At 38.6% G+C, this 18,157-nt stretch overlaps 1 protein-coding gene across 2 annotated transcripts in view; it reads left to right on the top strand.

Annotated features, from left to right (window-relative positions):
* The window catches only part of Cwc22 (CWC22 spliceosome associated protein homolog), a 44,660-nt gene that overhangs the window by 4,104 nt on the left and 22,399 nt on the right, over positions 1 to 18,157 (top strand). For both annotated transcript variants that reach the window (XM_040745682.1, XM_040745683.1), the window contains exons 2-8: positions 5,700 to 5,837; positions 9,271 to 9,338; positions 10,306 to 10,416; positions 11,073 to 11,315; positions 13,133 to 13,261; positions 16,131 to 16,299; positions 16,624 to 16,677. In XM_040745682.1, coding sequence (XP_040601616.1) covers positions 5,811 to 5,837; positions 9,271 to 9,338; positions 10,306 to 10,416; positions 11,073 to 11,315; positions 13,133 to 13,261; positions 16,131 to 16,299; positions 16,624 to 16,677 — 801 coding nt within the window. In that variant the 5' untranslated portion in view covers positions 5,700 to 5,810. The remainder of the gene's footprint in view (positions 1 to 5,699; positions 5,838 to 9,270; positions 9,339 to 10,305; positions 10,417 to 11,072; positions 11,316 to 13,132; positions 13,262 to 16,130; positions 16,300 to 16,623; positions 16,678 to 18,157) is intronic.

Genomic DNA, 18,157 nt, shown 5'->3' with positions numbered 1-18,157 from the left:
TGTATAACTCTGATTGACACTGAGATAGTAGGGATAGAAAGCCGAGTACAGAGGGGAAGAGGAATTTAGTGAGGTTAAGAATAAGAGGCATCAAGTATAGACCTATTAAATAGGCCAACTCAGCTGTGTAGGGAGAGAGAAATTAGGACAGAAGGACAGGCCCAAAGGAATTTGTCTGTAAATGCCATAATTTATTTTTAAATGGACCTGTAAATAAGTTCAACATATACATGTACTTTTTTTTACTGTTGAAGACTAAAGGAAGCCAGTACTGTTAGTCTAAAAGATGGATGGCTAGTATATTGAAGCAAAATGGTTAGATTACAGTTCTCGTAGATAATTGGTAAAAAGGAACACATTCAGAGGTCTTATAGACAAATTAAAAATCTTTCTAACAAGTAAGCAATGATTGTATCATTCACTCCTTTACCTTTATTATTTAAATGTGGATTAATTAGCTTCATGATACAAGAAATGAAGACAGATAATACTTCCCAGTTGCTGGTGTATAGTGCTCACCTGGCTCATTAAAATTATTTTTAGTTTTTATTAATTATCTGCATATTACTGTTTGTCATAAGGTGTCTCATAATTCTAAACTAGAAACTCTTTTTGCACATAGAATCAGACCAGAAAACTGATTAAATGTTTGTCAGTGTATCTAAGAAACAGGCAATAGTATCTGCTACTATCTGCACAGCTTCCCCCTTGTGTGGGAATTTGGGGATTGAATTCACACTAGTGACTTGAAGCAGAACAAGCATAGGTCTTCATGTCTGTATTACAAATGGTTGCATCAGATCTGGTTTGACATTTGTGAATTTTCATGTTTTAGGGAAAAATACAATCTGTGGAATATTTATAGTGTTTTCCCTTTGGGGTACAAGTCATCACCCCATCATATGTAACAGAAATCTTGGTGTTTTCAGAGAGTTTGAGATTTAAGGTTAAGGTAAAGCATTGTCAACCTGTACTTGTACCTGGTGAGTTTTCTAAAAAGCACTAGAAGTATATGATGACCTAAAATTGTGATTTTTTTCTTTCTTGGCATGCTAATGTTCATACATGCATCAGAGACACACACAGAGAGAGAGAGAGAGAGAGAGAGAGAGAGAGAGAGAGAGAGAGAGAGAGAGAGAGAGAGAGAGAGAGAGAATGTGTGTGTGGTGTGTGTGTGTGTGTGTTTGTGGCCAGTCTTCCTCTCATTTTCTACTTGGAAATGGAAGGCATATCTCAGAGACTCCCATTGTATCCCCTTCCCTTTTGACATTTAGAACCAACCTAAGATTGTTCTTGAATTTTGAGTATTGTTTAATATTACCATTTCTCCATGGGACAACCTGTATTTTTTTAAAGCACTGTTAGAATATTTAGAGTTTACCAAGCCTGCATTCATCTGTAGAATGCAGCAGCATAGACGATCAGCAAGTTTTGTGTCTCATGTTTCATGAATTGAACACACCCAAGTGACGGTGGTAGAAGTGGCCTGTGCAGTTCGGCCATGAGTGTATTTCCTCATGTTTTGAAGGTTTAATGTAATTGCTAAATATGTAGTTTCATAGGTTCTGGTTCACAGTTTGAAGTGTGTCTTACAAATGTTACTAAATATTTGCTTTCTGGAACAGAGAGGAAAATCACCATCATTGTAAAGTGCTGTTCCCAGGTGTGCTGCATCTTCTGTTGTAAATACATCTTTGCTAGCAAAGCAGGTGCACTTTTGCTGAGTTGCTTGCTTGTGACAGGACAAAGAATTTAATAATTCATCATAAAGTCTGTAGTGGTGCTGGGAAGAGCAGCGAGAGCTTTAAATTCTAGATAAATCGCTCTCTTTGCAGGGATTTCCTGTTAGTCCAAACATGAAGCTCTCACATTCTGAGTTCTCAGAACCTTCCTTGAGGCATGTTCTGTGTACATCTGGTCAGGGAGAGGAGTTTGCATGCCTTTCTTAACTGCAGCTGGCTTGTACAGTGTTACCAGCTTTGCTCTTTATGTTTTGAGACATGGAAATGTAGACTATTATATGTGAGTGTCTGGAATTGGCTCTGGAGTGTTGAAAGATACAGACAGAAAGGATAACACTAGTCAGAAAGAAAACTCCTAAATTTAAATAAAGCATGTTGAAGGGGAATACATAGACAGTTGCTGTTACTGTGGATAGACAAGGAGAAAAGCCAGGTTTGAGAAATCACTGGAATCACAGACAAAATGCCAGTTCTGGCACTGTGGAGGCAAGTGATTCCTTTGTTTTAACCATGTCTGCACAGTCCATCTAGGTATGCTGATTAAATAAGAATTCCTTACTGCTGTTCAGAAAGAAGTATTATTATTAACATCATAATTTTTAAATGTGGCACTTCAAAGGAGTGGGCCAGTTTTGGGATAAGAATGCTTTCTAGATTTTCCATTTTATAACTTGTCAACTTGACATTAGCTTACTAATACTGACATTTTCATTGGGGTGCACTTGAATGATTTAGGCATCAGGTAAATCTAGCTTTGAATTTTAGGTATGCTTTTTGCTAATTATAGTTAAGGAACTTTATTTTTTTTCAACACTGTAGCTTAGCTTAGTTTTGTTAAACTAACTTAAAAAAGAAAGAAAAAGATTAAACTTACCATCCCCCGTGGTTGTCCACCAGAATTAGCTAAGACCCTCCCTGTTGCTAAAGATACCACATTCCTTGATTGCAAAATACAAAGAAAACACATTGGAAGTAAGCCTAAAACTTGCTGCTGACTGGCTTTCAGAGAGCTGGAACATGTACAGGTTGTTCAGGGAGGAAAGGAAACAGTACTCAGATGTGAATCCTACAAACTTCATTCCCAACTTGCCACGCAGGATGTGGCCACCTGTTTAAGAGTGACACTACTAGTATAAGTGTAACCAAGCACTTTCAGATTGATTCTGAGGCCCACTTCACAGGAGGAAACTCGAGCATGAAAGTGTAATTCCAGTCAATTATCAAACATCAAAGTTAAAGTCACGGGCCTGTTTAGTTAAGTAGGTAGTGTCATATTGCCTTCTAAATATGTTTATATCCATAGACAAATCCTGCTGTCTTAATTAGGGTTGATATTGCTGTGATGAAATACCATGACCAAAAGCAACTTGATAAGGAAAGAAGTTTATTTTCACTTACATATCCTGAATCACAGTCCATTGAGGGAAGCTAAGACAGGAGCTCAGACAGGGCAGGAAGTTGGACAAAGGAGCTGATATAGAGGCCATAAAGGAGTGCTCCTTACTGGTTTGCTTCTCTGGGTTGCTCAACTTTTGGTTTTAATAAAATCTCAATTGTTCGATTTTACCGATAATACCCAGATGCTAGCTCAGAGGCAGAGAAAGCACCCAGCTGATCGTCCTGCTCCATGGATGTCCCAGAAACCTCTCCCTTCTATGTCATCTCAAAAAGCTCTCATCGAACTGAATGTCTCTGCCTTCTACTTCCTGTGAGACTCTGTCCTTCCTCCTGACTCCCTCTTACCCTCTGGTTTTTTGTTAATAATCCCATGTTCACTTCCAGTCAACTGGTTACTTGTTCTATCTCTTGATCTGTGGTTGGCTTTATTTGATCCTGTTTGCAGTCTTCAAGTAGAAAGCTCTTGGATAAAAGGTGTTTGATAGGGCTGAGCCACACATAACTAGAAACAGGTTTTTCCAGTAAATAATGCAATCTCGGGGTTCACAGAGTGATCAAATAGCTGGCATCACTTGGCCTGCTTTCTTCTAAAACCAAGGACCACCAGGCCAGGGATGCTTCCATTCTCAGTGGGCTGAGCCCTCCCCCATCAATCACTAATTAAGAAAATGTCTTACATTGCTTGCCTATACACTGATCTTATGGAGGTATGTTCTCAATTGAGGTTCCCTCCTCTCAGATGACACTAGCTTATGTTAAATTGACATAAAAACTAGCCAGGACCCCTACTTTTGGCTATAATGAAAAAACTATACAGAGAATAGAAAGCAAAAGCAGAACCTTATGGCTTCTAAAGATGCTGAGAGTAAGTGATTCTTGAGTGCTGAGCTCTAAATAAAGCATTTTTACCTTCCTCTCCAACGCTGAGGATGGTCACAAAAGAGGAGCTGTGGTGATGTTTTGTTGTGGTGTAACAAATAAAGTTTGCCTGAAGCTCAGAGTGTGGAGTTAAGCCACTATTTAGCCGTAGAGGACAGGCAATGGTGGCTCACACCTTTAATCCCAGCACTAGGGAGGTGGAGACAGGAGTGATACAGCTGGACAGAGAGAGGAATATAATGCAGGAGGAGACAGGAGCTCAGTGCATTCAGTCTGAGGATTCATAGGGACAGGATCACCCCTTTGGTCTGAGAATTCAGTAGAGGTAATAATTAGTGGCTGCCTCTCTGCTTCTCTGGTCTTTCAGCTTTAACCCCTATGTCTGACTCTGGGTTTTTAGTATTAAAGCCAATTAGAACTTGAGCTACAAGGAGGTGGAAAGACCATGAAATGGCATTTCTGGATGTGACACAACTTACACTAGGTTTCATTAGAATATTAATAGCTGATGTTGTAGTTAAGGAATGAGTTACATTTCAGTACTGTCATGTCTAAAAGACAGAACAGATAATCTCAACTATTTCTAGCACTCATCTTTTTCCATTTGTATTCAGTTATTTGGATACTGAATACAGGTCGTTGTACTCCCTGCATTTTCCTATACATTTTATTTTTGTGATTTCATTACCTCACATCACAAGGTATGTAATTACAATAAAAATTTTGATTGGTAGGTCTTTATGAATGTAACTACCAATTCTGCACTTTATAGAAATTACTAAAATATATTCAACAGAAAGATAATAGAATTTGTTAGGGGCTGGGAGTTAGCTCATTAGTGAAGCACTTGCCTTGGAGGCAGAAGGACCTGTGTTTGATTTCCCTCAGAACCCTCTGTAGAAAAGACAGGCATGTTGGTTCCTGCTTGCAACCCCAGCATGGAACAGACAGAGACAGGCAGATGCCAGGGATTCACAAGCAAGCCAGCCTTACCTCCATGGCAGTTTCTAGGCAGTGAGAGATCCTGTCTCAAAAGAAGAATCGGTGATGTCTGAGGAAAGTCACCTTGAGGTTGTCTTGTGGCCTCCACAGGCATGTTTACACATGCACATATACACACAGAAGACATTTAGTGCAGATTTAGGTTTATTCAGAACCAAATGCTTCATCTTTAAATGTGCATATCACACATCTGAAGCCTTATGCCTTTGATAGAGCAGGTTAAGACATATCTCAGTCTATAAAGGTACATTTCCATGTGGAGTACATTTCCAATGAATGTTTCTGTGCAAACATTAGCTCTTTCATTTATAATTGATATATAACCATTGGTATTGTTTCATTGGTTTCTTTTTTGCATATAATACTTGATTATGTAAGCATAAGTTTTCCTTGCTGAAGCATTTCAATCATAGTGTTACAAGGCCTCTTTTTAAATTGATTTTGCTCCATATCACATTAAGGCCTTCTATTTGTTCTCTTGTATTTGGACTCGTTTACTAATACATGTTGTTAGGGACACATCCTTTGGTGGCACTGTTTTCAGATTAAATTTTAAAAATTATTATATCTGCTTTTTACTAATAAAGGAAAATGAAGTGTCAGATGATAAGTGGAACGAACATGCCATTGCACACTCTGTTAATTATCATTACTAAGCTCATGTTACTGTTTTTTTAGGTGATGTGTGGAGACAGAAAAACAAAACGGTCAAGGAACTCAGACCATTGAGTACGCGTTTCTTTAACCAACTTGAGGAATCTAGTTTATGTGGTCAACTGGCTCTAAAAAATGAAAAGTAGTGTGGCACACATGAAAGTAAGTATTGAAACTTAAGCTAAAGATGGAAGCTGATAGTCAGTTTTTGCCCTGCCCTTTAAACGACGCTTTTACAGAATTATGACATTACAGTCTCACAGTAAAATGGTATAGTGCATATGCTGACACCACACAGGTAAGAATAGTATTGAGGAGAGGGGCGGTTGAGAAAACATGCTGGATATCCTCTCTCTCTCTCTCTCTCTCTCTCTCTCTCTCTCTCTCTCTCTCTCTCTCTCTCTCTCTCTCTCTCTGTGTGTGTGTGTGTCTGTATGCACGCACAGCACACGTGTATGCATGTATATATAATGCATGTAAAGTCATACGTAATGCTGTAATTACATGCATGAACTTCTACATAAATTACTTGAATGTGTAAAAAGGAATGACCAATAATGCTAGCAATGATAACATCATTCTGAAGGAGCATGCTTTACTGAGTGATCAGCAAGGCATGTAGCTCCTTCCTTCAGTCAGCCCAGATCCCTTCATGACTGTCCACTTATCTCATATGCGGAAGTGAGGCTCTGTGTTACACTTTACTTTAGACATTTGTGTATTCAACAGATGAGGAGTGAATTGTATGTTACAGTGACTCCTCCAAGTGCCTTTAACAGAGTAGTGAAGAAACAAATCCTTTTTATCATTGTGTTTGCTTTCTAGGTAGGAGGAAGCAGAAAGTAAACCATAAATGTGATAATAAATAAGCTGTGTCGCATGTTAGAATGTTACTGTAAGATCTGAACTTTGGAGAAAAGAAACAGTTAAGGGGAATTGGTGTGTTGCAGCTTTTAATGGGGAAGTGAATAGAGGGCCTGTTAGGAAGTAGGGCAGTCAGTCACATGAGGAGAGACTTCTTGGAAGCAAGAACATTAACTGTAAGGGGCAAGAATATGCCAGAAAGTGGGAACAGGAAGGGCACAGCCAGAGTCTGGTGAGACTGGAACAGATGCTGAGGAGAGAGTTGCAGAATGTGAAGTCAGAGCAGCTGACGGGAACTGTAAATCCATGGGCTTTCAAAGTGTGCCTGTGAGTGGTCTTGGAGAGACAGCAAATCATTGGACTGCTTTCTTGTGTGTGGTTGATAAAGCAGTGTATTGTTTACTGGGCCCTGGAGTCAGTTAATGAAAGTCAACTTATTTAATTGCAAGTATATGCACACATCCCTCCCACTTCTCCACCACTCTGTCCTAAACTTCCCTAAAGAGAAAGCAGACTGAACTCCTGTACATAGTGTGTGCTTGTGAAAGCTGCTTCTCTCACCTTTTCCATTCTCCAGGGTGTAATCCTCCGGCCTGTGTGCTCAGCAGACAGATAGCCTGCCTCTTTTTACATGTTTCCAGTGGCAGGGCCTTACTATGCTAACCCTGAGACTAGATTCTTCCCTGTGCTGATCTGAAATCTGCTGCTTTGGGATTTGTGGTCTTTAGTGCAGTATTCATCTACAGTTAATTTCCCTATAGCTCAGTATGTAGTTGACTGAGTGTTAAAAGCCAGCATCGGCAGGAGACAGGAGACTCATGAGAACTGTCTTTGAGCCTTCTGCAAGCACGCATCTTTAGACTTATATTCTTACAAGAAAGAAACATGTAATCTCAGAATCTCCTGTCTGTCTCTCCAGTGGTCCTTTTGTGGTCCTTACGGGTCTTCACCAGACGAGAGGTATATCATGTCCTTCAGACTCGGTGACCAGTTGTGTTCACTCTACCTCCGTGTCTCATTTGAATTGGCCGTTAGGAATTCACTAGTGTGCAGAATCCATTCTCTCTACCACTCCCACCTCGGAAGACTTCACTGGACCTAAGAGATGCTCAGAGCCACTGGGCTTTGTCCTAGCTCCACCCATTTCCTCATTCTACTCTTTTAAGTCATTACACCGAATGCCTGAAGAGTGTCACCTGATTTTATTTTGTTAACAAATTTAGAGACTTTCTAAAAGAAATTTTCACTGTATTTCTTAACTATTGGTGTAATCTGAATTCTTAATATTGGTTGTACCTACACATTTTTTTTTTAATTCAGTGACCTTCTGTTTCTGTTAAGCTGCATGCAAATCATCATCATTGAGAGCTTTGGGCCATAGTGATTGCTCCCTACTGAAGATCTCATGGTAGCCTTACTGTAATGTATTAGTCATTTGTTACTTGATCGTATTCACACAGTCCTTCTGATTCACAACTTTGGTGTTTTTGGCTTCTCCTTCTTGTTCATAACAGCTGTTGTGGAGATGTGTTAAAAATCATTAGCACAGAATTGAGGCTGTCTTCCTAATGTAGTCAAAATAATTTTCTCACTTGTAAAATAAAATGGAGAAGGGACAGTTATATTGTTATCTGTCTCCTCCTATGTCTCCTTTATCTGTTTGTCGTGGTTCTCTCTCATATACATGGCCTAATGTGTTTAATATACAAATCTGTACAGTCTCTAGAATAGACAGAACTAACTCCTTAGTGTGAAGATCTACAATTCCTCAGGTCTTTCCTGTATTTTGTGTCCTTTGGAATAACTACACGGGAAATGTTACAGGCTCATAGGAAGTATTATGTGACTCATAATAGATAATTAGTAAACATATTTTATGTTACTGTTGAATTTGGTAGATCTTGTGTATAATTTAGCTTAGGATGATTTGGAGTGTGGGGTGTTTCTGGGGTGCAGGGTCCTCAGTCAAGCTGAGCAGATGCTCTGCAGTGGACTGTAACGTTAGCTCTGGGCTTAGGGTTTTGGTATAAAGTTTAATAAAACCTATATTATACATATTGAACAATTCTGCTTTATCGTGTTTCTTATTTTATTTTTAAGATCTGTTGTTTGTGCTTACGGTAGAGGGAGGAAGGAAGATGCCTCGTGCTTTCAGGCAGGGTCTCATGTGGATTCCGCCACTGTGCCTCCTTCTGGCATCTTCTCAAGTTTTCACCTCCCACATCCCCTAGGAGTGCAGGAATCACTGATATGTGCCACCCACTACACCGTTTTTTATCTGGATCCTAAGAATTGAACTCAGGCTGTCAGGCTTGCACAGTAAAATAGGCCTGTAGCTGGCTGGGTCACAAAGAAATTACGTAAAAAATTTAAATATTTAAAAACCCAGATTTTAGGCATGGAACATGAGTTAGTCTCATTAAAAAATATTTTGGGGGCCAAAAAGCCTTGCTATGCTATGTAAGCCTGAGAGCCTGGGCTCAATCCCTGGAACTCATGAAAGGAGGGAATCAGTTCCCGGTTTCTGTTTTGACCTCCACATGTGTGCCATGCAACATGTGTACCCATTGTCTCACACACAACACATCATGGACATTCACAGGATAGTATGTGAGACAAAAATTTTAAGTAATTTCTAAAGTACACTAATTTGCTGAGACAGATATTGTGTATATGTTTTTAACATAATCAGTTTTGAATCATTCCTCCTTCCTTCTTTTCTCTTTGGAAGCACTCCTCTGGTCACGACAGAAGGGAGAGCCATGATTCATACCACCGGAACTCCTCTCCGGAAGACAGGTAACTGGTCTGTGTGCCAAGTGAATTTCATGTTTTCATCAAGTAACTTAGTTCTTTGATTCTTAATTTTAAGGTGGACATTGAAGTATTGTTGTTATGGCTCATGGATACATTCACACAGCTTTTTCTGGCTAAATTTTTATTTACATCATAACATAATTATGATAAAATAAGCAATGTAGAAATAGTACCAATAATGTGTGTCATGCATTCTTATTAGCACTACAGCTGTGTCACTTACTAAGTGAGGACCATGAAAGTAATTCCTAAGGTGGAATTGTGCACTTTATTCCTACTTCACTCTGCCAGGGTCTCCCAGGCCCTTCGCTTAAGATCTTAGTTTGTGACCACTTAATACCCTCACCAGTCACCTTCTCTGTCAACATCAGACATACACAAGTGTAAGGTAATTGTTAATATGTCTATAAAACAAAATTATATTACCATGTAGGTTATATATTTAACTTCCCTTAATGGTCTCTGACTTGATTGAGTTTGAAGAGTCAAACAGTAGATTTAATGTGATCCATCTCGTTTGCCTGTTCAATGTTCCCAGCACTGCAGTTTCCAGAACAGCATCCAGTGATTATAATGCTTGGAGTAGAGTCAAATAGAACAAGCAATGACTGATGATGGTCTAATTTGTTCAGTGTAGCTCCAAGGAGGTATTTGTAAAATAGCCTCTTGCTGCCCGTTATGTGTGGTTTCCAGATTTATTCCTTCACCAAGGGCAGTGTGAATAAAGATGAATACATTTGGTTAAGTTAATTCCAGGCATTATTTTGCTGTGTCCATGCTGGAAGCTTTTGTAATTCAGACTGGATAGGTGCCAGCACAATGAGCCATTAGTTAGAGCACTTCATAACGATGTTGTGCAGTCGTACATTGTTTGGCATCACTAATATCTGACTTTCCAAGTATAACAAAGTTGTTTTCGATGAACAACTTGGGTTTTCTTCTCTTTTAGATATGCAGAACAAGAAAGGTCCCCCCGGGATAGAGATTACTCTGATTACAGCCGGTCAGACTATGAGCGTTCAAGAAGAGGGTATTCTTATGATGACAGCTTGGAGTCACGGTGAGTATTGGGGATCATAACTGCAGAGAAGTGAAGTTTTCTTCACATGGTACTTGTTTTGCTTTATTTTAGAGACTGAGTTTCGCATATCCAACTTCTGTCTACCTCCTAAGCTCTGGAATTACTGTCAAGCCCAACTTGAGTGGCGCCCAAGTTTCCTTTACCTTGTGTAATAGAAACAAAGACTACAACAAACTCATTTTTGTTCAAATATGGCCATACTGGGTTCCCTGTTTCTTTGCAGTATTATCCTGGTCTTGATGCCCATGCTGAGTTTTGCGTACATATTTTTGTTGAAGAATGTCATCCTCCTCTTTTTTTGGTTTTTCAACATGGTTTCTCTGGGTAGCTCTGGCTGTCCTGGAACTCTCTCTGTAAACCAGGTTAGCCTTGAACTCACAAGATCCTCCTGCCTCTGCCTCTGCCTGCTAAGTGTTGGGATTATAGGTGTACACCACCACTACCCAGTTGTCATCCTTCCTCTAACCAGTTTGCTTCCAGGCTAAAGCTTATATAAAGCCTTGAGCCCTGGAATAAGGGATCTTTTTCTCTGTGAGATGTTACTTCACCATCCTGACAGTTATATCTCCTGTAGTCTCACTCATTCATTTTAAGAATGGTTTATGCTTTGTCCATCCCCCCACCCCATTTTACAGAAGTAGGGACCGAGAGAAACGCAGAGAAAGAGAAAGAGACATGGATCGGAAAAGGTCCCGGAAATCCCCATCTCCTGGAAGAAGGAGCCCAGAGCGAGCAGTAACCCAGAGTTCTACTCAGGAAGAACCAAGCATAAAGAAGAAGAAGGATGAGCAGGATCCGCTGCTCACCCGAACTGGGGGAGCATATATTCCTCCCGCAAAGCTCAGGATGATGCAGGAGCAGATCACAGATAAAAACAGGCATGGTGATGTACTGTCTCCAAAGCAGAGATAGCCTCATTGAACAAGGGGTAGAGTAGTGTAATTATTGTCAGCTGTTAAGAATGTACTTAGTTTACTGTGATAGAGACCACAAATTACAACCTCTTTCCTTTTTGACTTCAGGAATTCCTTCAGAGTATTGTAGCATTGTATGCTACTTGCTCTGATATTAAATCATAAGTGTGTGTGTGTGTGTGTGTGTGTGTGTGTGTGTGTGTGTGTGTGTGTGTGTGTTTGACTTTGAGTGTTAGTCCTCAGGCACTGTCCTTTATTCTTTACTTACTTATTTTTTGAAGACTGGGTTTCTCAGTGGCCTGATACTTTCCAAGTAGGTTAGGTTAGCAGGCCAACAAGTCCCAGAAATGCACGTGTCTCTGTATTACCATATCTATTACTAGTGTGTACCACTGTGCCAGGCATTTTTTACATGGACTTGGAGATTGAACTTAGGTCCTTAACAGTGATCTTTGAGATGTAATATTTAGGAGCATTTTAGCAATGACTTCCATTAGTGCAAACTTCATCATCATCTAGGAATTTGTTTTTTACAAAGGCAACATTGGAAGAATTAATGAGAAGTATTCACTTTTCCTGGTCCAGTCCAAAGCAGATTACTCAGTCATAAAAAAAAATGTTATTAATTGAATTCCTGCATCGTAGAGGTACAATAGGCAGGGGAAGAGTTAGCAACAAATGTGATTTAAGCAGTTCTAGGAGATAATTCGTATATAGTGGAGGTCTGTCCATGGTCAGAAGGTACAAGTAGAGATGGAAGGGGAGTCTGTAGGTTTACCTTTCACTTGATCCTCGATAGGGTGGAGAGATAGCTCCTGAGTTAGGAGAAGCCATCCTGCTTGATGTTGTCCAGTTTACTAGGAGGCTGTGCTTGCATGCTAGCAATATCTTACTAAGTTATAGACATGTTTCTCTAGATATGGCAACATAGCAAAGTGTGCAGAGTGGGCCAGTGGGTCACCTCTGCCATAGGTGTTTGCAGTAAGCATTTGTGAGCGAGCTTGACTGTTAGAGAATTTTGAAGCAACAAAAAGGTATTACTTGCAAGTGCACCTGTCAGTCTGCCTCTTATCCTCGTTGCTTACTGGCAGCTTTAAACAGTGTTAGTGACCTAATAACCCACTGTTCTCACTGCTCTACTACACAGGGACTCTAGGTTCCTAGAGAGGATTCAGGAAGTCAGGTCACGAATCTGGACTGGAGAAATGCATTTCATTTTTATTAATCAACCAAATTTTAGCATCTCTTCCTATTAGAAGTATAGCTATAGTGTATACTCCCAATCCAATTGTTACTGTGAGATACTGTATATTGCCATGCGACTTGAATTTAAAATCAATAATATGCCTGCTACCACTTGTTTTTATTCCATGTCTGAAGACACTCAGAGCACACTGTACCAAGCATGTTCTTTTCGTATTTTGAGGACTATCTCAGTGTCTGTTGTATCTTTTGTACTGAATGCATTTCAGAAAATGTTCTGTTTTCGTTAGATTTAAGAGAAGTATATGGGGTAAAACGATTATGGTTTCCTCCATCCAACATGAAATTCCAAGAGAAACAATTATAAAAACCATAGATTTTTAGAGCTTTAAAGACCAGGCATTATCAAGTTTAACATAAAAAACAAGTGAGACTTAAATGCCCAAGTGTAAGTTAAAAACAGCGAGGCCGTGTAGCTTTCAGCAGGATAGCTGCATAAACAGGAGGTCTTTCAAATGTTATGACGGTGTCTCAGCTCCAAGGTCCCTTGTGACTTTGCCTTTTTTGGTAATTTTTAGCTTAGCCTACCAGAGGATGAGCTGGGAGGCGTTGAAGAAATCAATCAATGGTCTCATTAACAAGGTCAACATCTCCAATATAAGTATCATTATCCAAGAGCTCCTTCAGGAAAACATAGTCAGAGGGAGGTAAGTACTGGTCGCTTGCCTTATATATCTCCTAGTAAGTTTTCAAGAAATATAATATCTCTGAATGGTAAGCATTGGTTTGTTATATTACTTCATTCCAAAGGTATTTGTGAACATTCATTCAAAATGCAGTTTTTTTACAATGTAGGCTATTAAATAACTTACACCATATTGTTCAAGGTTTACAGAGTCAGTTCTATTTGAGATTTGATATCACAGCATAGTTTTGCAAAGGAATGTCTCTAGTAATTTAAATCTGTAAGTCATAATAATTATTAAAATATGCTACTTCGGACTACTTGAGTAGTTTAAGTTGCCATGAAATCTTTATAAATCATTATTAACAGTGGGATGCTTTGGTATGTTCCTCCTATGTGGCTACAAGTGTCAGAATTTGTTCCTTAGAGCTGAACTGTATTCCGTTGTGTGTATATGAATTGTCTTTGTTACTCTGTCAGTGGCAGGAGCTCCATCTGGCTCTTGTGGATGATGCTGTAGGGGTGTGCTGTGCAGCTCCCTGGCTTGGTGTTTTCCCTACCTTCTGTATTACTGTGCATTCCTACTCACAGTCCAGGAGTGTTCCCTACTCTCTGCAGCCTTTGTCATTTTTATGACTTTCATTGTACCAGGGATGAGATGATCTATCATGTGGTTTTACTCTGTTCATCTGATGATAGGTGGCGCTGCATGGTATCACCTATGTGTTGTCTTGAGAAATGTCTATTTAGATGTTTTGTCAGTTTTCAAAACGGTTGTATTATTTATTACTGTTGACTTATCTGATTTTGCTTGTATATTTTGGATTTTAGCTCCTTAACAGACTTGGCTTACAGATTCTTCTCTTTCTGTATTTGTTTTTTTTTTTTTTTTACTGTCCAGAAGCCTTTTAGATTAATGCCAAGTTTTCTTGGATGACTTGTGGTTTTGGAGTTATGTTTTAATGTATCAGTCCAGATAAATATCATGGAGCTTTCCCTAGTAGTTCTACAGATTGTTTTTCTGTGTGTTAATCAATTTTAGGTTGCTGTGTTATGTGGGCTAAGACTAGGTATGCTTTTATTCTTCTGTATGTCGATGTCTAACTACCTTTATATTGCATGCTTTGATGCTTTTGTTAAAAACAATTAGATACAAATGTATGAATTTATCTCTAGGTTCTCTGTTCTGCTCTCTGTTGATTTCTATAAAGTTTGATGCTAGTACCATACTGTTTTGATTACCATGTGTAACGATAGTAAGTTTTAAATTGGGTAATATGCTGCCTCTTGCTTTGTTCTTTTTGCTGAAGATTTCTTGGTCACTTGGATTCTTTTATAGCCTATATTAATTTAAGGAACTTCTTTCCCCTGAAAAATGCTTCTAGAGTTTTGTTGGGTACTGAATTCAGGTAGTGTGACAAGCGTAGCCTGTTCCTGATCCTAAAGGAAGAGTTTTTGGCCTGTCACTGTTAAGATTTTGTTATTATATACTTTATTCCAGTTCACATTCTAGTTAAAGCAAAATGAGAATGAGAGATTAGTGGGAAAGATAAACAATGAATTTGAAGAAAAATGAAAGGAACAAGCAATTGGTAATTTTTTTAAGAATAAAGAAATGGAAATAAATATCACATATTTGTCTATTCTTTTTACATCCAAATGCGGTCTTCTTGTGATTTCATATTAAAAATAGGACTAAACTAAGTAGAGCATGTTGTCAGGAGCAGAAGGTTGGCCAATAGCCTGCTACTGTCCTTGGAGATGGCAGAGCTCTCTGTTCATTTTACCTGGAAAACAAGTAGGCATAGAGAAGTGGCTTCTACTGCTTATATCTTACTTATAATCTGGGTTCAAGTCTCTTCCTCATCAGCGGTTCAGCTGTCCTGTCTAAACTGCTAAGTATTTAGTCATTTCCTACCCTAGTTCCTTGCAGTCTAGTAACTTTGACAGTATTGCTCAGAATAATGTAAATTAGCTTGCTGTCCATCTCTCTTTTCCTAACCAACAAAAAAAAAAAAACCTGACTGTTTCAAGATGAGTTTCCTATCACTGTATTGTCACTTCATCAGCATTCTGTATCTTTCTTTTGTTCCTCTAAAATTAAACCAACATAAGGAAACAGCTCAAATCTGTGTCCCATCACAGAATTATTTTATACAAATTATGGACCCTGGTAGAAACTTTATGTTGTCTAAATTTTACACTCATTATGAAAGTTTGTTTTTACTCCACTATTTTGGGGGTTTTGTTTATTGAAAAATTTCTCCTACAATATATTTTGATGTTTTTCCCCTTCCCTAATCCTTATAGTCGTGATTAGATGAATGTGAATAGGAAAAGAATTCTATTTAGAGAAAAAAGATTTGAAACAACTTATTATCATTTTACCAAAAAAAAGCACAATTTTGTTTTCATAAAAGCACACCTCCCCCCCAGGCAGGATTTGTCTGTGTAGCCTTATAACTAGGTTCATAGATCCGCCAGCCTCTGCCTCCCAAGTGCTGGGATTAAAGGCATGCACCACCAAGCCTGGTATTAAAGCATTTCATTGTTGTTTATTTGTTTGTTTTTGTTTTTACATCCCAAACCACACTTCCCGTCCCTCCTCTCCTTCTAGCCCCCCTCCCCATTAACTTCTCTTCTTCTGTTTCTCTTCAGGAAAGGGCAGGCATCCTGTGGCTATCAGTCAGCCACGGTAGATCAAGTTGCATTGAGACTAGGCACCTCTTCTATTAAAAAGCACTTTTTTTATTGATTGCCAAGATGAATACTTTCCAGGAAAAGTAATAACGATTCAGCTGTGAATGAGCTTTTATTATTCATGACCAGGGAATAGTTTTCCTTCATTTTACATTTTTTTCCTGAACTCAATTTTCTTATGTTTTGGACAGAGGATTGCTGTCCAGGTCTGTTCTACAGGCACAGAGTGCATCTCCAATCTTCACTCATGTTTATGCAGCTTTGGTGGCAATAATCAACTCAAAATTCCCACAGATTGGAGAATTAATCCTCAAGAGACTAATTCTTAATTTCCGGAAAGGATATCGAAGAAATGATAAGGTATGAGTGGCTTGTAAGTAGACTGTCACATGAGTTAGTCCAATAAACTCGTGTCAGGGAAAGCTAGTGTGCTGATCTGTACACAGGAATGCATTTACCATATGCTTCATGTAATCTGCTTATTCTCCTACATTTCCTCCTGCCACTGAGATGTTGACTGACTGTATACTCAATGGCTTTTATAGCAACTTCCTTTGCATTACTCCTGGATAAAAAATACCCTGCATGTTCCCTTAAAGAGCTTAGTAACCTAGTATAGATTTTATCGACACAGGAAAATTGATTATAGTTAATGGGTTAACTGTCTTTACTTTTACTTTTCAGCAACTTTGCCTGACTGCTTCAAAATTTGTGGCACATCTTATTAACCAAAATGTGGTAAGTAATTGTCTTTAAAACCTGGTTGAATTCAGTGGCTCTTAACTGTAGTCGTGGTGCCATTTTCCTGCATCGTAGTGTTTGATCACCTTGGGTAAGATTTCATTTGTAAAAGTGTTTAAATGCATCCAGTACTCTTGAATATAGAGAAAATCTGGATTTTGTAAGGTGTTTTGTCAGTATGATGTGACTATACACTGTGGTGAATGAGCTGCAAGTTATTCTGTGTAGAGTTTTAACTAAATTCTTTTTTCTATGCCTCTTCCACTCACTCCTTCCTCTGTCTGCTACTCATGGCCACCTAATAGACAGATGGTGCTTGGTGTGAGCAACTTGTAGCAACCAAGTTTATCAGTAGTCATTCCTTTCAGTTGTTGCTGTTGTCCTACTGCACGACACCAAGTGCAGTGCTCAGCCTCGTACGTAAACCAGCATATGAACACATTGTTCAGGGGCCACTGCTGTTCATCCCTTACCCATCAGCAAGATGGATTTTGTTTGGGTCTTCCATCCTTATCTCCAGGATGGCTGTAAACTCACTGTTAGTCAACCATGACCTTGAAATTCTGATCCTCCTGCCTCTATGTCCTAAATGCTTGGATTGTAGCCATGTGCCGCTATGTCCAGTTATGCAGTATTGAAGATTGATCTCAGGGTTTCCTGCAGGCTAGGCAAGCATTCTGCCAACTGAGCTACATCCCCAACCCATGTTAGTTTGTTTTAAAGTTATTTACGTAGTTCCTAAATATAGCATATAGGACATTTTTATTGTAGAAGGATTTTAATGCACACTTAGTCTAATTTCTCTAACACTGAAGTTTAGTTCTCTTCAGTGTCTGCTCTTGGAAATACTTTACATTTTAACCTAATATATTTGTCATTTGATTGTAATAATTGGTTAATAAAGAACAGAGAAACAGTCTTTCTCTCTAAACAGTTAACCTGTCTATAATAGCAGATATGTATATCTGCTTTTGAAATTTTATCAGTTAATTATTTTTACCTTCCCAGTTAGATGTAAAAATTATCTTACAATAATGTGTGACTAACCCTACATACCCCCTTAAAAAGTAATATTTTTCTAATTTTGTACAGTGTAAAATTATTCTCTTGAATTCAGGTTTAAATTCTTCTCATTTCAGAGAATTACCTTGCTTATAAAGATATATGGATAGTATAATGAACTATAGTTCATTCTCTTATAGCCTCTTAGTAAAATTTTATTCCCACTCTACAAGGCAGCATTTATAAGTATTAATTTTAGATTATGAACCAGATAGGTAGTTTGATCTATGAAGAGGACATATTTTAGGGCTGTAGCATGAGTCCCTGGTTATTTCCCAGTACTTAGACCAAGAACTTAAATAGGTAAATAAGGAGGAAATATCCATAATTCAGTATGATTCATAATTTAGTTTCAGTAATTTTTAAGGTATTTTATGATAACATTTTTGTATAACTTAAGGACTATTTAGTAGAA

The sequence above is a fragment of the Mesocricetus auratus genome, unplaced genomic scaffold (assembly GCF_017639785.1).
Source record: "Mesocricetus auratus isolate SY011 unplaced genomic scaffold, BCM_Maur_2.0 Super-Scaffold_100004, whole genome shotgun sequence".
In the NCBI taxonomy this organism is placed as follows: domain Eukaryota; kingdom Metazoa; phylum Chordata; class Mammalia; order Rodentia; family Cricetidae; genus Mesocricetus; species Mesocricetus auratus.
The sequence above is the reverse complement of the archived record's forward strand: the minus strand, read 5'-3'. Positions and strand labels throughout refer to the sequence as shown.